We start from the raw sequence: 22,148 nt of genomic DNA, 5'->3' as shown, positions 1-22,148 counted from the left end.
TACATACAGAGAGAGAGGGAGGGGAAGAGAGACACATACAGAGAGAGAGAGAGGGAGAGAGGAAGAGAGACATACATACAGAGAGAGAGAGAGGGAGGGGAAGAGAGACACATACATACAGAGAGAGAGGGAGGGGAAGAGAGACACACATACAGAGAGAGAGAGGGAGAGAGGGAGGGGAAGAGAGACACACATACAGAGAGAGAGAGAGAGAGGGAGAGAGGAAGAGAGACACACATACAGAGAGGGAGAGAGGGAGGGGAAGAGAGACACATACAGACAGAGAGAGACATATGGGTGTGCGCATGCGCGAGATAATCCTTAGCTAAACACGCTCGGTACTGCATGTTGTTGGGAGTAGCTCTAGTCTCCTGTTATTATGGGATGGGAGGCGTCTCTTCTCCAGCCTAGAGAGAGAGACACCTGAGACACACACACAGAGAGAGAGAGAGAAACCAAACCATGGTATACAACTACACTTCGGCTACGCTGCTATCATGATGTTGTTGACGGTATAGAGATAGAGAGAGACACCACAGGGATCGTCGGATTACTATTCCTCCACTGTCTCCATCTTGGCTCAGTGATGGAGCACATCCGGACCCCGAAGGTACAGTTACAGTAGGCTCTCCGTCATGGTGTCTGACTGACTGTCCACCACCCGTCCTTCTTCATCCTCCTCTCTCATCCTGTCATCATGTACAGTACAGTACATCGTGTCCTCACGACCTCTCCGTTGTTATTATACTACAGTATAATATGGTGATCCGTGGTGCAGCAACTCTCTGACGTGACGTCGTACTGCTGCTCAAATCGAGCTATTCAATTCTGTTACAAATAGGCAAATGTATGACTATTTTAATGTACAGCCGCCCTATATATACAACGAGCCTCATAGGAGCAGCCATGACGCTGCACAGTGCTGCCCCCCCTGCTACCACCATGGTGTCATGTATGTTGAGTATGTCATAAATGTCACTATGCATTGAAAATGGGGGACCCTGATGTAAACAAGACAAACGTCTTTCTCTGGTCTGCATCCCCTTAAATATTGTGTGTATTGAGCCGTACTGTATTGTACCCCATTCTGCAATCTGTTAAATAAAGTTTTCATTCATTCATTCACCCCCCCCCCCCCCCTGCCCGTGGCAGAGAGACAGGCCCTGTGTGGCAAGATACTACTGATGATCATCATCATCATCATCTAAGAGCTGTAGTCAACACCAGGCCCCAGAGGAGCTGTTATACAGCATGGACACAGGCAGTTACATGTACATCTATAATACACACACACACACACACACACACACACACACACACACACACACACACACACACACACACACACACACACACGTCATGTATTATTAGTCAATGTAATGTGCATAATACAACAAAGACAGGTCTGTAGGATTAAAGGGGGATGCCACCCATTATATGAATTCCCATATGTACACACCATGCAGGTCAGTCTGTAGAGCATGCAACACTTTCCTAAAGCAGAGAGAGAGAGAGAGACACACACACACACACAAAAATGGGGCTGATGTAAACAAGACAAACGTCTTTCTCTGGTCTGCATCCCCTTAACAATTGTGTGTATTGGTGCGGCTACGTGGCGTAGTGGGCAAGGCGCTCGCCACGAATGCGGAGACGCTGGGCTCGCCTGTTCGAGCCCAGCGCTCCACATTTGCTTTCAGTTTAGCTGGTCGTCCATACTAATACACATTGGCCGTATTAGGGGGTGGGAAACTGATGGGTGGGGATCGGGCGTTGTGGACAGCGACTCCTACAGGTCGGTTGGTGCGCCTGCGCAGTAGAATCAGGAAGTGTCGGGGGCAGCGTGAGCCTCCCACGCGTTACTCCTCGCCACTGAGAGATCGCGCTGCGCAGGTGAAAAGATGCGACTGCTGTTACCTCAAGTACCGGAGGGGACTTGTGCTACAGTATGTATGACTTAGTCCACATTGCAGCCGGCTTGTGGGAGGCAAGAAACAGCGTCCGTGACAGGGGAGGGTTGAATTGGATGATACAAAATTGGCATGGGAGAAAATATAGAAAATGGGAGAAAAAGTGGATCAAAAACAAAAAACAATTGTGTGTATTGAGCCGTACTGTATTGTACTCATTCTGAAATCTGTTAAATAAAGTTTTTATTCATTCATTCATTCATTCATTCATTCATTCATTCATTCATTCACACACAGAGACACAGAGAGAGACACACACAGACACAGAGAGAGAGAGACGCGTCTATACTCTCCATAGCCGCATTTCTGGCAGACGCTCTCTGATTGGCCACTGTTGCCCAATCGCGTGACGAGCTGTGTCTTTGCCCATTTCCGCGTCGAACAGCCTGCAAACTACCTGGCGTTCTATCACCATGCTCTAAGACAAACTAACCTTAACCAACTTCGAAAGAGTGCCTAAGCTTAACCGTCGAAAGAACTTGCCGTCACGCTCTAAGACAAACTCTAACCTTAACCAACTTCGAAAGAGTGCCTAAGCTTAACCATGTAGAAACAGGCGTTGGCCAATCAGAGAGCGTCTTGCCAGAAATGTGGCTACGGAAAGTATAGACGCGAGAGAGACACACACACACAGAGACACACAGACACAGAGAGAGCCACACACACACACACACACACAGAGACACACAGACACAGAGAGAGACACACACAATCAATCAATCAAATCAAATCCTTTATTTAACCAGATAAGCATCATTGAGATTAAAATCTCTTTTTCAAGAGCGATCTGGCCAAGCAAGGCAGCAGAAAGTTTCAACATAAAAAAGAACATCACAATAAAATACAGATTAAACATTTACATCAAGCTCCAATTTCAGGCAAGTTATCAAACGGCAAATGATCAAACACAGTTGCACTGTCCGAGGGAACTGAGTTCGTAGGATTTTAAAATGGCTTTGAATTCTCCGAGGGTGACCAGTCCTGGTAATTTTAGGTCCTCCTGTATCTTGTTCCAAAATGAAGGAGCAGCAAAGCCCTTTTTCCCAATTCAGTTCTCATATGGGGAACTTCCAGTGTTAGAGCAGCTTGAGAACGAAGGGCATACTTATATTGCTTCGTGCACAGAAGCACACTTAGGTACGAGGGAACCAGTTTAAGCAGAGCTTTGTGCACAAGAGAGAGCCATCGAGAAAATCGCCGTATTTGTAGAGATGGGTAACTTGCAATGGTATAGGGTGCAATGGTGCACTCGATTTCCACATCCATGACAAAACTAAAATTGTTTTACTCATGTGGTATTTGTTGTTCAAGAATGTCATAAATACACACGGATACAACAAATAATTTGTTTGAGAAACGATGGTATGAAATTGAAATATCTCTAAATATTTTGTTTGCACACCATTTCCTTTCATTTCCTCAAAATGTTGTGGCACTTTATTTTTCATTTAAGTTTGAATAGACCAAAACAACTCACACTGTGTATTAGGTGTCCATGTACGGCATGTAGTAATGTTTAAATGAAAAAATAAGGTGCCACAAGTCCACAACATTTTTAGAGATACACAAAATAAAAAATAAAATTGTATCAGTGTTTTTTATGTTAGTTTTCAATGAATGATGAAAACAAACAGATCTTGGTAGTGGACTCGGACCTGTGTGTGGACACACGCACACACACATACGCCATATATAATATATACAGTACACATGCCAAACATATTGTAATGTTCTGGGGTTTTGTGTATCGCTCTAGTTATAGTCTCAGGGGCACCACTGTTTCCCCCGGGAGGTACTGTAGAAGAGTGACGGACCGGATGTTGACGTTCGTGTGAAGCTAGTGGGGAAGCATGTAGCCGGGCTGTGTATTACGAGGCGAGGTATTAACCCTTTCACTGCCACCCGGCAGAAGGTTAACCCTTTACTATCAACACAATCGACGGTCGCCGTCGGTCGTGTGATAGTAAAGGGTTAACACTATGATCGCCGATGACGAGTTAAGACGGCATTCCTAGCCATGCTCATTCTGCCGAAGACGCCGTAACTTGTCTTTGATGTCAATATTTCAAAAATCTGTGATCGAAATCATATTTCCCCTCCGGAGCCCTGAGACACACTGCAAAGCTCCACTCAACTCTCTAGCGGTTCAAGAGCGCCATCTGGTGGCCGATCGGCAGATCGCCAACCGGAAATGACCCTTTGAACCGGTAGTGCTCATCCATATGTGGTCCGGGCACTCGCTATCGTTAGAGAGACTCCGTCTTGACACAGTGAACATCGATCGGTGCAAATAACTCGAAAAAACAACATGATTTGGACGTATATACTATTATACAACCTGGAAATGGATCGGGCATTTCTCCATCCCATAATAGAAAAAAATCTGTTCCACGCTCATCTGCCAGCGGTGCGAGGAAGCTACGGTAAGATTCAGCGTTATATTCTAACGTGTTCCATATAAACTACTATGATGAACATATGACCCACTCTGGATGAATCATCTAACGCTGCCCACGGAATTATAAACGATCCCCCGCCCATCCGGTCATCATCAGATGATATGTAGTAACTCCTAGAAGCACATCCAGTTAGGCCTGCCGCGATAAGCAATAAATCGATTAATTGCCGCGATAATTAAAATGAATGCAATGATTTTGACGGGCGCGATTAATTGCTATTTGCGCGTTTGTTTTAATGAGGCGGAACCAGTGCCCCTTGTCAGTCACTCTCCGTGTGGGTTGGCCGCTGGCGTTACTACAGAGCACAGCACGGGAATGAATGAATGAATGAATGAATGAAAACTTTATTTAACAGATTGCAGAATGGGTACAATACAGTACGGCTCAATACATACAATTGTTAAGGGGATGCAGACCTGAGAAAGACGTTTGTCTTGTTTCCATCAGGGTCCCCCATTTTCAATTCAGTAGCAATTCATATTGCTACTGCTCCGTGGGGCAGTAGCAACGCCACATATTTAGCTTACCTACATTTCTCAATAGTGTTGCTCCTTTTAACCAAGTAGCGTTATTTGTAGTGTAACGTTAGAATAACACAGAATAACGTTAATACAATTACATGCATCATTGTTTACAATGAACGGGTGGGGCTAGTCAAAGCACTGGAGACGGGGACAAGTTAAACATGAATTAATTTATTATAACGGGTCGTTTTCGAGTCGTGCTGCAGTGCCTACGCACCACAGCTATTCTATTATATACGGCTTTGACGCGTCCTCATCGTTGATTGCCTGTAGTAGCTGCATCTAACGTTAGTAGCTAACGTTAAAACTAAAAAACACAACCAGACGAGACAAGTTGTCGGCTAGGATAATCGCAACATTACTTCCGGTCCGGTCGGTGGGCTTCAAAATAAAAGTCTTAAACCGGAAAAGACGGAGCGGTGGGCTTCAAAATAAAAGTTTTGGGAAATAAATTTCTCAAATTTTTTTTTAACCGGTCGCAATAATATCGCTTATCGCGATATTTTCGGGGGCAATTAATCGCCCAGCAAAATTTGTTATCGTGGCAGGCCTACATCCAGTTGACATTTTTTATCTCGCACAGATTCCTACCAAACTGTATTTGATCATCAATATAATGCATTTAGGGCTATAAATCACGTTCTGAAGAAAGCTGCAGACAACGATAAAAACATACTTATACTTTAGACCATATTTTAGTATGAATATGTGAATGAAAAAGTTTAACGTTGCTACACCCTGAACAATACATATAGGACATTGAATGGGCCATAATAATGGCAATTTAGCAATAGAATTAAAAAAGTTATAGCCCTGCAAAGAAGGGGAACTTCTCCATAGACAAATAGAGATGGCGAGGGATGGTAAATTATGAATTTAACCCATGGCGATCAAAGTGTTAACCTTCTGCCGGGTGGCAGTGAGAGCAGTTAAAGTAAATGGTTCCTCGATGTATAATGTGCCGCGTCTCCTCCGCCAGGTGGAGAACGTGCGTCTGCTGGACCGGTCGTCTGGGCAGAGGAAGCCGAGCGTTGGGACCCTCTACCTCTCCGCCACGCACACCATCTTCGTGGAGAGCAACACAGAGACGCGCAGGGAGACCTGGGTAGGTCAAAGGTTACATCTGTTCTAATCTACCCTGGAGTTAGACAAGAAGATACATACATTTTTCTTCTCTGTGCATGCAGTAGGAGTAGGAAGACGTTGGGAACTAGGCTAATGGAGGAACCTACTTCCAGTGACTGACGCTAAGCTAGGCTAACGGTGCGCGTCTTCCTACTCCTACTGCATGCACAGAGAAGAAAAAGGTATGTATCTTCTTGTCTAACTCCAGGGTAGATGGCAAATAAGCTAATTTCCCAAAATGTTGGAGTTTTCCTTTAAGTGAAAGTATGGATACCATCTCAAAATCTTACTCAAGTAAAAGTCAGAGTATCTGGCTAAAAACACACTTGAGTAAAAGTAAAAAAGTTTCTACTTTTAAATGTACTTAAGTATAAAAAGTTAAAAGTAAAAGTATTCTTCTGATAGCAGAATTAAACGTGTGATCACATGTTTAATCAAAGATCCCCCGCTTTCTAGTCTTGCACAAGGACCAATCAGCATGGGTATGGGCGGGTTCATTTTCCATTGATGGGGATTTGATTGGCTGTTTTAAATAAGTGCTTTACACCCCTGCTGATTTGTCACAAACCCCAGGGTTCAATTCAGTCCAAAGCACACAGGGTTTTGTTTTTTTTGAGATATTCGCCGTCTTAAGCTTGTAACTATAACTTGTTTATTGAAGGACAACGTTTCGATCCCAAACGATCTTCAAGTCTACAAGCTAATGACTGATGCATCATTAGTCTACAAGCTAATGACTGACCCATCGTTAGAGTCTACAAGATAATGTACTGCATTTTGAGAATGCAGTACATCCACAGCTAAAGAGATTGGTTTTATCGGGTATCACAGTGGCTAAAAAGCTGATAGCATCACGATGGTTCCAACCGGAAAAAATTTGCCGAAAGGTCTGGATTATTACATATTTCGATGTGATTTATCAAGAAATATCTACAGCAAGAATTTTGGGTCTCAATGAATCAAAAATGAAAATGTGGTTAGAAGTGGTGGAGATAATAAAAGCTAGCATATAATGGTAGTGTCTGGTTAGGAGCGTGGGATAATGGATGGATTATCCAATGGGGGGTCCGGGAGGGGGGGGGTACGAGCTGGAGCATATGTGTGTAGGGTATTAGATAACAGGTATTAAGGGTATATCCTGTATAAGACATTTAACTATATGGTGATTTCATTGGATGTGCACTGTTAATAATGCTTGTATATCTTATCGTGTGTTGTCATGTTTGTTTATATGTTTGTTTAAAAAATAATAAAAAAATAAAACACAAGATAATGACTGACGCATCATTAGTCTACAAGCTAATGACTGACGCATCGTTAGTCTACAAGCTAATGACTGACACATCGTTAGTCTACAAGCTAATGACTGACACATCGTTAGTCTACAAGCTAATGACTGACAACATCGTTAGTCTACAAGCTAATGACTGACACATCGTTAGTCTACAAGCTAATGACTGACACATCGTTAGTCTACAAGCTAATGACTGACTCATCATTAGTCTACAAGCTAATGACTGACACATCGTTAGAGTCTACACATCGTTAGAGTCTACAAGCTAATGACTGACACATCGTTAGTCTACAAGCTAATGACTGACACATCGTTAGTCTACAAGCTAATGACTGACAACATCGTTAGTCTACAAGCTAATGACTGACACATCGTTAGTCTACAAGCTAATGACTGACTCATCGTTAGTCTACAAGCTAATGATTGACTCATCGTTAGTCTACAAGCTAATGACTGACTCATCGTTAGAGTCTACAAGCTTATGACTGACACATCGTTAGAGTCTACAAGCTAATGACTTAGACATCGTTAGTCTACAAGCTAATGACTTACTCATCGTTAGTCTACAAGCTAATGACTGACAACATCGTTAGTCTACAAGCTAATGACTGACACATCATTAAGTCTACAAGCTAATGACTGACACATCGTTAGAGTCTACAAGCTAATGACTGACTCATCGTTAGAGTCTACAAGCTAATGACTGACACATCGTTAGAGTCTACAAGCTAATGACTGACTCATCGTTAGTCTACAAGCTAATGACTGACTCATCGTTAGTCTACAAGCTAATGACTGACTCATCGTTAGAGTCTACAAGCTAATGACTGACACATCGTTAGAGTCTACAAGCTTATGACTGACACATCGTTAGTCTACAAGCTAATGACTTACTCATCGTTAGTCTACAAGCTAATGACTGACAACATCGTTAGTCTACAAGCTAATGACTGAGACATCGTTAGTCTACAAGCTAATGACTTACTCATCGTTAGTCTACAAGCTAATGACTGACAACATCGTTAGTCTACAAGCTAATGACTGACACATCATTAAGTCTACAAGCTAATGACTGACACATCGTTAGAGTCTACAAGCTAATGACTGACTCATCGTTAGTCTACAATCTAATGACTGACTCATCGTTAGTCTATAAGCTAATGACTGACTCATCGTTAGAGTCTACAAGCTAATGACTGACTCATCGTTAGTCTACAAGCTAATGACTGACTCATCGTTAGTCTACAAGCTAATGACTGACACATCGTTAGAGTCTACAAGCTAATGACTGACACATCGTTAGTCTACAAGCTAATGACTGACACATTGTTAGTCTACAAGCTAATGACTGAGACATCGTTAGAGTCTACAAGCTAATGACTGACACATCGTTAGTCTACAAGCTAATGACTGACACATCGTTAGTCTACAAGCTAATGACTGACTCATCGTTAGTCTACAAGCTAATGACTGACTCATCGTTAGTCTACAAGCTAATGACTGACTCATCGTTAGTCTACAAGCTAATGACTGACACATCATTAAGTCTACAAGCTAATGACTGACAACATCGTTAGTCTACAAGCTAATGACTGACACATCATTAAGTCTACAAGCTAATGACTGACACATCGTTAGAGTCTACAAGCTAATGACTGACTCATCGTTAGAGTCTACAAGCTAATGACTGACTCATCGTTAGAGTCTACAAGCTAATGACTGACTCATCGTTAGTCTACAAGCTAATGACTGAGTCATCGTTAGAGTCTACAAGCTAATGACTGACTCATCGTTAGAGTCTACAAGCTAATGACTGACTCATCGTTAGTCTACAAGCTAATGACTCGTCAATATACCCCTAATGTTAGCCTAGCGCGTGGCTAACATTAGGTAGCCGCGAGCTAACCCTGTAAACGCTCACAGCGAAGTGATTCCACGACACCAGTTCCTCTGTTGTCAAGCCTCGTCAATATCCCCCCCCCCCCCCCCCCCCCCCCCCCCTTCCCCACTAATGGAACTGATGTCGTGGAGTCACTTCGCTGTGAGCGTTTCCACGGTTAGCTCGCGGCTAACGTTAGGTAGCTTAGCTCGCGGCTAACTTAGTTACTGCCTCTCTGGGTATGTGCGTATTTTTTTGCGCATCCCAATAACCGAACAATACACACATTGGGTTAAAGTTGAAAGGGTTAAAGTTGATAGAATGTCCTCACACATATAGAATAGCTCAGTGATGTGTGTGTCTCTCTGTGTGTCTCAGCTGCTACACAGCATGGTGAGCAGCGCCGAGAGACCGCCCACCACGCCCACAGGAAGCCAGCTGGTCCTGCGCTGTAAGAACTTCCGGGTCATCCAGCTGCTCATCCCCCAGGAGAGAGACTGTATAGATGTCCACACATCACTGGCCAGATTGTCTCGACCAGGTGTGTGTGTGTGTGTTTTGTATATTGATGTGGTTTGCTTTATGTAAAGCACATTGATTTGTCATCTTATATGAAATGTACAATACAAATGAGAAAGAGAGCAATGTTTTACCTCTCATCCCCCTCTCCTCCTCTCTCTCCTCCTTTCTCTTCTTCTCTCCTCTCATCCTCTCTTCTCTCCTCCTCCTCTCCTCCCCTCCTTTTTCCTCTTCTCTCATCTCCTCTTATCTCCTCCTCTCTCATCTCCTCTCTCCTCTCCTCTCTTCTCCCCTCTTCTCTCTTCTCTCCCCCTCTCTCATCTTCTCCCCTCTCCTCTCTCTCCTCTCTTCCCCTCCTCCCCTCTCCTCTCCTCACCCCTCCTCCCCTCTCCTCTCCTCCCTCTCCTCTCCTCCTCTCCTCTCCATCCTCTCCTCTCTCCTCTCTCCTCTCTTCCTCTCCTCTCTCCTCCCCTCCTCCTCTCTCCTCTCCTCCTCTCATCTCCTCCCTCCTCCCCTCTCATCTCATCTCCTCCCTTCTCCTCTCTTCCTCTCCTCTCCTCCCTCCTCCCCTCTCCTCCCTTGCTCTCTCCTCTCCTCTCCTCTCCTCTCCTCTCCTCTCCTCTCCTCTCCTCTCCTCTCCTCTCCTCTCCTCTCCTCTCCTCTCCTCTCCTCTCCTCTCCTCTCCTCTCATCTCATCTCATCTTTTCCCTCCTCCCCTCTCCTCTCTTCCCCTCTCTTCAGAAAAGTACAGTGAGTTGTACTGCCTGTCATTCAACCCTAACGTAAACAAGGCGGAGAGGGAGGAGTCCTGGAGCTTCCTGGACCTGTCGGCAGACTACCGCAGGATGGGAGTCCCCAACAACCTGTGGGTCCCCACTGCAGCCAACAGTGAATACCGGGTCAGTCTGGCTCTCAGTTAGAACACTAAAGCCCGTTCACAGAACCACATCCTCTTTCTGTTGCTAAGCAACACAAGCAACGCACAAGTGGTCGTTTATGTATCAGCTGTTAAACATTACAAACAGACTGCCTGACTAGTTGACTGGCTGACTAGTTGACTGGCTGACTAGTTGGTTGACTGGCTGACTAGTTGGTTGACTGGCTGACTAGTTGGTTGACTGGCTGACTGGTTGACTGGCTGACTAGTTGGTTGACTGGCTGACTGGTTGGTTGACTGGTTGACTGGTTGGTTGACTGGCTGACTGGTTGACTGGCTGACTAGTTGGTTGACTGGCTGACTGGTTGGTTGACTGGCTGACTAGTTGGTTGACTGGCTGACTGGCTGACTGGTTGGTTGACTGGCTGACTGGTTGACTGGCTGACTAGTTGGTTGACTGGCTGACTGGTTGGTTGACTGGCTGACTAGTTGATTGATTGATTTTATTGTGGATTAGAGACATCATCCAAGGGATAAAAACATGATAAAATGCAACTACTTATTTCCATCATGGTCCCTGGTATTAAAAAACAGGACATACATCAACATAAAACAACATCATAAAACATCAACATAAAACAACATCATAAAACATTAAGATACAATATGCATATACAGTTGAAGATAAAAGAATAATAAATAAATATGCTACCCTCTCTTTCCTATGCCGATAGCCATGATTGTTGGTTGACTGGCTGACTAGTTGGTTGACTGGCTGACTAGTTGACTGGCTGACTAGTTAACTAGTTGACTGGCTGACTGGCTGACTAGTTGACTAGTTGACTAGTTGACTGGCTGACTGGCTGACTAGTTGACTAGTTGACTGGCTGACTGGCTGAATAGTTGACTAGTTGACTGGCTGACTGGTTGGTTGACTGGCTGACTAGTTGGTTGACTGGCTGACTAGTTGGTTGACTGGCTGACTGGTTGACTGGCTGACTAGTTGGTTGACTGGCTGACTGGTTGGTTGACTGGTTGACTGGTTGGTTGACTGGCTGACTGGTTGACTGGCTGACTAGTTGGTTGACTGGCTGACTGGTTGGTTGACTGGCTGACTAGTTGGTTGACTGGCTGACTGGCTGACTGGTTGGCTGACTGGTTGACTGGCTGACTAGTTGGTTGACTGGCTGACTGGTTGGTTGACTGGCTGACTAGTTGATTGATTGATTTTATTGTGGATTAGAGACATCATCCAAGGGATAAAAACATGATAAAATGCAACTACTTATTTCCATCATGGTCCCTGGTATTAAAAAACAGGACATACATCAACATAAAACAACATCATAAAACATCAACATAAAACAACATCATAAAACATTAAGATACAATATGCATATACAGTTGAAGATAAAAGAATAATAAATAAATATGCTACCCTCTCTTTCCTATGCCGATAGCCATGATTGTTGGTTGACTGGCTGACTAGTTGGTTGACTGGCTGACTAGTTGACTGGCTGACTAGTTAACTAGTTGACTGGCTGACTGGCTGACTAGTTGACTAGTTGACTAGTTGACTGGCTGACTGGCTGACTAGTTGACTAGTTGACTGGCTGACTGGCTGAATAGTTGACTAGTTGACTGGCTGACTGGCTGACTGGCTGACTAGTTGACTGGGTGACTGGCTGACTAGTTGACTGGCTGACTAGTTGACTAGTTGACTGGCTGACTAATTGACTGGCTGACTGGCTGACTAGTTGACTGGCTGACTGGCTGACTAGTTGATTAGTTGATTGGCTGACTGGCTGACTAGTTGACTAGTTGACTGGCTGACTGTGACTGGCTGACTAGTTGACTGGCTGACTAGTTGACTGGGTGACTGGCTGACTAATTGACTGGCTGACTGGCTGACTAATTGACTGGCTGACTGGCTGACTAGTTGATTAGTTGATTGGCTGACTGGCTGACTAGTTGACTAGTTGACTGGCTGACTGTGACTGGCTGACTAGTTGACTAGTTGACTGGCTGACTGGCTGACTAGTTGACTAGTTGACTAGCTGACTAGTTGACTGTTGTTCAGAGACAGGTTGGTCAGGGGGAGATTAAGATAAGATATTCCTTTAACCTGTTAAGCCCGGAGCCTATTTTCTGAAAATCCGCCTAAAATACATACCTAAGTAAATGGAATATTGCTCCACTTCTACAAGGTCCATTTGCATATTCTTGGTATCTAGGGACATCTATGGATCTCAGTGAATTTATTCTCAGTGTCAGACATATTGTATCTGTTACTAGGCTTGCTTAAATTGTGATAAAAGAAAGGAGAATATGAATTATGATTTTTCTTTGCATCTTTGACAGTGAATAACACCATGCTAATAATGACCAAACATTAAAAACTGCCACTGATCTCGTTCAGTACCTTCTTGAGATCATGTGTACAATAAATCTAAGGAAATGAATAAAGGGAAGATGATTAAACAGAAGGTTCTAGGGGTGTAACGATGCATCGATTAATCGAAATGCATCGATTCTAATGTGTTAGAATCGATGCATCGATTTGAATATTAGAATCGATTATAATTGGCGACTGGGTGGCGTAGCGGAGATTGCGCTCGTCACCAATGCAAGAGGCTGCGGTCTCGACTCCCGGAGTCAGCATTGCCTGCGGCTTGGGCCAGTCGTCATACTATCTCAATTGGCAGAGGTAGCGGGTGGAAAGTCAATGGGTGGGGATTGGACGTTGTGGACAGCGACTCCTACAGGTCGGTTGGGTGACGCCTGTACAGCAGAGTCAGGATGTATCGGGGGCAGCGTGAGCCTCCCACGCGTTACTCCTCGCCACTGAGAGACCGCGCTGTCTGGTGAAAAGATGCAAGGCTTCTATCCTCACTACAGCCGACCAGTGGGAGGCATAGTCTAGCAAAGTTCAACACAGGGGAGGGGAGAATTGGCAACACGAAATTGGGATGGGAGAAAAATAGAAAAATAAGGAGAAAAGGTAAAGAATAGATTATAATAGAAATTAATCGAAATAAAAATAAAAAACTTTTGGGGACTTCCAGTTTGGCGAGGAGTAGGGTTGGGCACCGAAAACCGGTTCTAATAGGAACCGGTTCCTAACTTTGGAACCGGAATAGTTCAAATCCAAACGATGCCCAACCCTAGCGAGGAGCGGATGAGCAGCTGCAGAACAGAGCTCCCGGTCCAAAATTCAAGAAAGGTAATAAAAAGTTATAAAACACGATAAAAAGTAACAACTCGAAGATAAAAGAACGATGACAAGACCCAGTGCACAAAACTCGAGGAGAAGTGAGAGAAGAATGACCCTGACAAAGAAAATACGACGAAGGGAAAGGTACAACACGAGGAGATGACGCAGCAAGTGATACAGGCTGGCAATGGCGTTGGACCACAGCGAGGCTGGAGACGGAGCTACAAGCTAACATGGAAGCTAACACGATGAATATGCAAGCTAGCATCCGGATCAGGCTAGAAGCAATACAGAATGCTAACGATGCTGACATGCAAACCAACACGCAGACTGGACTCGATGCAATACAGAATATTCAGAGGAGCATGGAGGCTAATTCAAAAGAAATCCCGACCCCCAAAAGAGGGACGGGGAGACGCTGGATGCAGCCGGACCGGCCAGAACTCGGGCACCGAGGTGGACCGGACCATCCGAGGTGCAAGCGTGGGGATCGCCCGGACCGGCCAAGATGCGAGCACGGAGGCCACACACACCAACCGGGATTCGAGCACCGAGATCGGCCGGACCAACCAGGATTCAAATAACGAGATCTCACACACCAAACTCGAGCACTGAGGTCATACACACCGACCAAGATTCAATACCACATAGGCATATTGTTTGATAGTGAATGGATGTTATGATTCGAGACACACTGCAGATGGCGCACAGACCACTGGGAATACAGACAAGGTAAACACGTTAGTTGGGGAAATTGGGACTTGATTCGGGACATATAATATAAATAACACGTACTGGACTGGACTGTGGACACTGGCACACATGACACACAACTAAGACGACAGGGAACATGGGGAAACACATTCGGAGACCTGACCGGGAGCTCTGGAACTGTACTATTGTAAGAGCCGCATTCAAGCTTATTTGTTTTGATTAATTCTGAACCTGTATTAATACATTTCTCTGTTGCAGTGAGTGGGGCGCTTTGCTCAGGTGAATGGGGCGGGGCTAACGCTATAATCCACAGGTGCGGCGTGTGACGGGAGAGCAGCAGGCAGCAGCAATACTGTCATTGACACGCAACGCAGACGCAACCTTTTTGTTATTGAGATTATTAGGATCTCTTGTTTTATTTTTATGTACGATATTGTTTTCATATTTTGTTCTTGCTGGACCATTAAAAGAGCAAAAGGAACAACAAAAACGTGCAGTGGTTTCTGTTCTGCGACTGCGAGTCTGACACTGCTTCCCAGCCCTACAAGTGGCCAAGAAAGGAATATTCTAATAGGTTATAGGACAAACCTGTTAGGATTTTGGCCACTACATCAAGTCAATGACATGCTGTGATTGAAGAGCACGGATTATTGGAGGATCAAAGGGATCCGAAGGAACGAAAAAGGATTATTGGAGGATCAAACGGGTCCAAAGGAACGAAAAGCGCCGGCCCGACGCGCGGCTACAAACAGAGGAAACGCCGGCCTGACGGCTGTAAACAAGCATACAAACAAATAATTGAGGTATGTGTTTGCAAAAACCAACGCCACATGAATAATTATTCGTTTGGAATAAATGCATGGATTATTACTAAACGGACGTTTGCCTCTGATAACGATGTTTATGGACAGTGAATATTTTATTTTGTGCTGGTGATATATCATGGATAAAAAGAGCAGCCAAGGAAACGCCGGCCTGGCGTGCGGCTGTAACCAAACAAACAATTGAGAAAGACAAGGATAATGAAATAACCAGCCACTGTTGAAGACCTTTTGGATTCATTTGTTTGTTTATTCTGAATTAAAATGGCGAGTTCAGACGCCCGTTAATGACATGGATGAGGCGCAGCTGCGCGCATCGAGACAAGGAGTAGGGTATATCTGCAGTGCCGCAGCCCGAAACGAAGACTGCGATCCAAATAGGATGGCAGACACACGCTCAACGAGGTCTCACTCTTCCTCCCACCACTCCTCCTCTTCCTCAACATTACGCATCAACGCGGAGGCAGAGAGACAATACTTATTGGCTAAAGCTTCTATGTTACAAGAAAAACATGCCATTGAAGAACAGGAACAAATGTTAAAAAAAAAGAGAGAAACATTAGAATTACAAGGTGAAATAGCAGCCAGCACAGCCAAAATTGACTATCTTAAAGACATTGAATTAAAAAGGTGCCGCCCTGCACGGGCTGAAGCAGCAGCTACCGCGCTGGTATATTCAAAGCCAGATGTTTCAATTCATCCATATGATATAGGCGCTCCAGCTGTTAGGAGCAAGGCAGGAGCACATCACTTGCCCTTTTTCAATGTTAATGATGGTAATGCTCACAGTTGGCCCGATGCTCAGCCAGAAGATGACATTTACGAACAGCATCAGCCACACCCAAGTGCCCTGCACATCTATATGAGACATGGTCCAGCTAATCAGACTGAACAGCCCTCTGGTGTAGCAGGCAGAACCACAGCAGAGTTATGTGGTCACATAGGGGCCGGAGAACTAAAGAATGTGCTGTCCATTGTCCCAGTGACTGTGAATATGATATCAGCCACAAGTTTGGAAGGGCTCCCAGTGTCACAGTATAACCAGGACTTCAACGAAGTGTCATCTGAGGAAAAGCCAGAGATGTCAGTTGAGGACAAAATGTTTTTGAAAATAGCCAGTGAGGCTACCCTACAAAATGGGCACTACAGTCTAAAGTTGCCTTTCAGGAAAGCCAATGTCAGCATGCCTAAGCAGGGCTTAAAAAGGAAGATGAACCGGGACCAGCACTACAAGCAGGAATATGTTGCATTCCTCAACAACATCTTTGAGAACAACTCAGAGGAAGTCCCACAGGAAAAGCTGACACAGTCATCTGGACACAAAAGGTACATACCACACCATGGGGTGTACCGCCCCAAAAAGAAAAAATCCAGAGTCCTTCCTTTAAAGCACATCACAGTACTGCAACTGGAGTTGGCAGCCGCAACACTGTTGGTGAAGGTGGACAAAATGCTGAGGAAAGAACTACACATGGACTTAAACCCCTCAGTCTTCTGGACGGATAGCCAAACAGTATTCAAGTACATTGGTAACGAGCACACTAGGAAGAATGCTCTGATGTTGACCGTCAAAAAGCGCAAAGAGCTTTCCCCAGGTCACAGCCACACCCACTCGAGCAGCCAAAAGGTGAGCACTGAGCTAGGCGCTTTCAGGACCACACTTGGTGGACAGCTCCTCACAGTGGAAGACCTCTCACAGGCAGAGAGGTCAGTCATCACCTATGTTCAAAAGCAATCCTTCCCAGTGGAAATGGCAGTGCTGGAAACCGCTCCATTCAGAGTGCAGAAGAACAGTAAGATCGATCCTATACTGGATGAAGGCCTACAAACCATCTTCTGCGAGAGATCTGACCTCTACGCCAGGACACAAGAATACCTTCTGCTACTCCAAGGAAGACCGAAATGGAGCACAGTGAGGAAAAAAAAAGAAAAAACTTTAACATTGGAGATGTCGTCCTGGTAGTTGACCCAACTGCTCCACGGGGGTCGTGGCCACTAGGCAGAGTACAGGAGACCAAGCCAAAAGCAGGAGGTCTGACCCGTGCAGTGAAGCTCCAGACGAAAACATCCATTATTGATAGGCCCATAGCTAAGCTATGCCGCATTCCTGGAGATTGAAGAATAACAGGTCTTCTTTCAACAGCCAAAAAGGGATGTAATGTATATACTATATTTTTCTAAATTAATATATTTGCTCTCTTTATTTAGTTTGAGTAATTGATTCCTAGAGAACAATTAGGGGCCGGTGTAAGAGCCGCATTCAAGCTTATTTGTTTTGATTAATTCTGAACCTGTATTAATACATTTCTCTGTTGCAGTGAGTGGGGCGCTTTGCTCAGGTGAATGGGGCGGGGCTAACGCTATAAGCCACAGGTGCGGCGTGTGACGGGAGAGCAGCAGGCAGCAGCAATACTGTCATTGACACGCAACGCAGACGCAACCTTTTTGTTATTGAGATTATTAGGATCTCTTGTTTTATTTTTATGTACGATATTGTTTTCATATTTTGTTCTTGCTGGACCATTAAAAGAGCAAAAGGAACAACAAAAACGTGCAGTGGTTTCTGTTCTGCGACTGCGAGTCTGACACTGCTTCCCAGCCCTACAAGTGGCCAAGAAAGGAATATTCTAATAGGTTATAGGACAAACCTGTTAGGATTTTGGCCACTACAACTATGAAAGATACAAATTCAAAGAAAATGTTGGATAATAATAGGGGCATTGGAGAATCCCCATTGGGGAATCTCCGTCGTTATAGGAGGGGCCCTCTCCAGGAGAGCCTTACCCCTCCAGCCCGCCAACGGGGATTAAACGGTGTTAAAAAGAATTACCTAGGAAGTGCCAATTGTCTTTAGTTAATTTTTTTTTGAGTTATGTTAGAATAGCAGTTGCTTTAAATGTGCACATGGACAGGGCGGCTACGTGGTGCAGTGGGCAAGGCGCTCACCACGAATACTGGAGACGCTGTGTTCGCCTGTTCGAGCCCAGTGCTCCACATTGCTTTCAGTTTAGCTGGTCGTCCGTACTAATACACATTGGCAGTATTAGGGGGTGGGAAACTGATGGGTGGGGATCGGGCGTTGTGGACAGCGACTCCTACAGGTCGGTTGGTGCGCCTGCGCAGTAGAATCAGGAAGCGATGGGGGCGGCGCCCCTCCAAAGCGCAGACCCCTGACGCTGAAAGATCGCGCCGCGCAGGTGAAAAGATGCGACTGCTGTTACCTCGAGTATCGGAGGGGACTCGTGCTATGTATGACTTAGTCCACATTGCAGCCGGCTTGTGGGAGGCATGACACAGCGTTTGAGACAGGGGAGGGTTGAATTGGATGATACGAAATTGGGATGGGAGAAAAATAGAAAATGGGAGAAAAAGTGGATAAAAAAAAAAAAAATTGCACATGGACAATTGTGAAGGACAAGAATTCAAAATGTTGGACATGAAGAGGGGCTTGGAGAATCTCCTTCGGGGGGTATCTTCGTCACTAGGGGGGGGGGGGCTTCTTCAACAGGAGAGCTGATTCCCCTCAAAACCGCCAACGGTGGAAAGAGTGCTAATGGCTTATTTTATCTTCATAAAAAATTTTCTTATTGTGATGTCAGTGGTATTTTTTCATAAATGTATATAGTGATATCGGTGACATGGGAGGTACAGAGGTGGGCAGGCTGAGTTCAGTGGGGGAGAATGCCAGGGGGAGGGGCCATCGTTCCGGCGGTTCGACCTGGGGGAGGGGGGGCCTTACGCGTTGTGGGATCGGTATGGGGGGTGGGGTTTCCTGGGGCCCTCGGCCGCCGTGGCCCGGGCGCTATGGTCACCGGGATGGGGGGGCACTGTGCTGGGGGTCGCGGGGGGTCGGGGGACCATTGAGGCGTGGTGCTTAGGCCTTCTGCGGGCCTGGGCTTGGGGTTCTCGTGGGCCGGGGGCTGGTGGTCGGTACGGGGGCGGGTGGGGGCTCTGGGTGCTCGGCTCTGCGCATGGTGGACCAGGATATGGGGGTGTTCTGTTTCTCGGGGAGGAGGGCGGGAGGGAGGGGTTTCTCTGTGGGGGTCAGAGTGGCTGAGCTTTGCCCAGTGGGGTCCTATATGTTGCGGGGTCGGTGGGCGTGGGGTGGGGCTCTCGGTGGCACGGGAGGTAGCGGGCTGGCTTGGTGGGGGGAGAATCTGTCCCTCTCCTCTACTGGGCCTGGCCCAATTAATTCAAGGAACCCGTGTCGCTGGGGGGCCCAGTTCCGCGCGCATCGGCCTGGGATATGGGGGAGTTCTACGGGCTTAACTCAGGGGGCTGGATGACGGGGGGGGGCCATCGTTTCCGCGGTTTGGCCCGGGAGAGTGGGGTCTCGTGGGTTGTGGGTTCGTTGTGCGTGGGGTGGGGTGCTTGGTGACATGGGAGGTAGCGGGCTTGGCTCGGTGGGGGGGAGTAACACCCCTCTACTGAGCCTGGCCCAAAGTGCTCGGCCCCACGTGGGACGGACCTGGGATGTGGGGGAGCCCGGTTTCTAGGGGTGGATGGCGGGAGGGGGGGGGTCCCTCTTAGGGGGGTCTGGGCTGCTGAGCACAGCCTTAGCATAGAGATTCAAGCCCATGTCATTGTACTGCTATATGTTTGATGTTTAAAGTGTTGTCTAAATGTTGTATATCTAAATGTCAACAACATTTTTTCGTTTTTTATTGTTTTTAATGACCTTTTATTGGGGAATTAACTGATAGAAAATTTATCGAAAAATGTATCTAATCAAATCAAATCTAATCGAATCGTGGTCAAATGAAGAGATTTCATGATGCATTGAATCGTTGCCTGAATAATCGCAATCTAATCGAATCGTTGTGAGGTCGCATCGTTACACCCCTAGAAGGTTCTGTAGATACAGTACTGAATTCTCCCATCCGGACCAATGCAAATATAGAATGTATGCTTATAAATTACCTTATTATAGCCAATTCGCACATTTATATATATACATATATTATCTTTCAAATGGCCGAGTTTAATTTGGATTTAGTATCACCAGGCGTGCATAAGAACAGATAATGAAATCGACTGTACTTTTTATTTTCACCAGCGTGCAACCGTTTTGAAACAAATTTCAGATCTAATTGTAGGGAAGAGAAACTAACTGCATTTCAATATTTGTCAATAACGTACGTTTTGTGGTATATTATCCCGAATAATAAGAGTTATTAAAAAAATGCATACAGAACTATGAACCTTGAACCCCATAGAATATATCCTTTCAGGAAGTGTAGTTTTGAAAAATTCCAACGCAGATCCAGAGCTATGGATGTCCGCAAAATGTCCGGAAAAAAATACAATTCCCATGATTCAAGGTTTTCCAAAATGGTCGCCTCTCGTGTTTGAAATAAAAACGCTACTTTTGTAGAACAATCTGGAGATATTGATTTATGACCAGATGTCATTTGCGGTCCGCCGACGGACAGCACGGGCGGAAACGGTTAATGCCCCCCCCCCCCCCCCCCCCAACCCTGAATTATTCATGAGAAACTGAAATTCAAATCTACTGGCTCTGTTACATCATCAAATGTAATGACTATCCATCACGTGCGGTGTCTGAGGAAGGACCCCTCTCACCCCAACCACAGACATCTGTTCCTCAAGATATTCAAGCAGACTCAGGAACTGCTTCTTCTTCTCTCAGCTGTCCTCTTTCTGTACCACGATGACAGTAACCATACAGTAACCCCCCCATACTGTATGAACTCTGAACTACATGGCCTATACCCTAGGCTCTGTTACCCCTACTGTACCAACTCTGGTGACTATTTATACCTGCCTACTGCCTTCACTGTTTACAGCTGCCTTACACCACTCTCTCTCTCCCTCTCCTTCTCTATCTCTCACTCTCTCTCATTCTCCTCTCTATCTCTCACTCTCTCTCCTTCTCTATCTCTCACTCTCTCTCTACTTATCTCTCTCTCTCTACTTATCTCTCACTCTCTCTACTTATCTCTCTCTCTCTCTACTTATCTCTCACTCTCTCTCTACTTTATCTCTCTCTCTCTCTACTTTATCTCTCACTCTCTCTCCTTCTCCTTCTCTCTCTCTCCCTCTCCTCTCTATCTCTCACTCTCTCTCCTTCTCTATCTCTCACTCTCTCTCCTCTCCTTCTCTATCTCACTCTCCTCCTTCTCTATCTCTCACTCTCTCTCTACTTTATCTCTCACTCTCTCTCCTTCTCCTTCTCTATCTCTCTCTCCTTCTCTCTATCTTTCTCTCTCTCTCTCTCTCTCTCTCTCTCTCTCTCTCTCTCTCTCTCTCTCTCTCTTCTCTCTCCCTCTCCTTCTCTATCTCTCACTCTCTCTCCTTCTCCTTCTCTATCTCTCACTCTCTCTCCTTCTCTATCTCTCACTCTCTCTCTACTTTATCTCTCTCTCTCTACTTTATCTCTCACTCTCTCTACTTTATCTCTCTCTCTCTCTACTTATCTCTCACTCTCTCTCTACTTATCTCTCTCTCTCTCTACTTATCTCTCACTCTCTCTCCTTCTCCTTCTCTCTCTCTCCCTCTCCTTCTCTATCTCTCACTCTCTCTCCTTCTTCTCTATCTCTCACTCTCTCTCCTCTCCTTCTCTATCTCACTCTCCTCCTTCTCTATCTCTCACTCTCTCTCTACTTTATCTCTCACTCTCTCTCCTTCTCCTTCTCTATCTCTCTCTCCTTCTTCTCTATCTTTCTCTCTCTCTCTCTCTCTCTCTCTCTCTCTCTCTCTCTCTCTCTCTCTCTCTCTCTCTCTCTCTCTCT

General features: G+C 45.5%; 1 protein-coding gene across 1 annotated transcript in view; it reads left to right on the top strand.

Moving 5' to 3' along the window:
* Positions 1-485: 485 nt before the first annotated feature.
* The window catches only part of LOC311231807 (uncharacterized protein), a gene marked incomplete at its 3' end in the record, with an annotated part of 34,946 nt that continues 13,283 nt past the window's right edge, over positions 486-22,148 (top strand). The window contains exons 1-5 of the mRNA XM_084318431.1: positions 486-610; positions 5,933-6,058; positions 9,630-9,792; positions 10,512-10,685; positions 16,401-17,103. Coding sequence (XP_084174557.1) covers positions 587-610; positions 5,933-6,058; positions 9,630-9,792; positions 10,512-10,685; positions 16,401-17,103 — 1,190 coding nt within the window. The 5' untranslated portion in view covers positions 486-586. The remainder of the gene's footprint in view (positions 611-5,932; positions 6,059-9,629; positions 9,793-10,511; positions 10,686-16,400; positions 17,104-22,148) is intronic.

The sequence above is a fragment of the Notolepis coatsorum genome (genome assembly GCF_963971535.1).
Source record: "Notolepis coatsorum genome assembly, chromosome: 7".
Taxonomy (NCBI): Eukaryota; Metazoa; Chordata; class Actinopteri; order Aulopiformes; family Paralepididae; genus Notolepis; species Notolepis coatsorum.
Note: the sequence above shows the minus strand (reverse complement) of the source record. Positions and strands in the feature narration are given on the sequence as shown.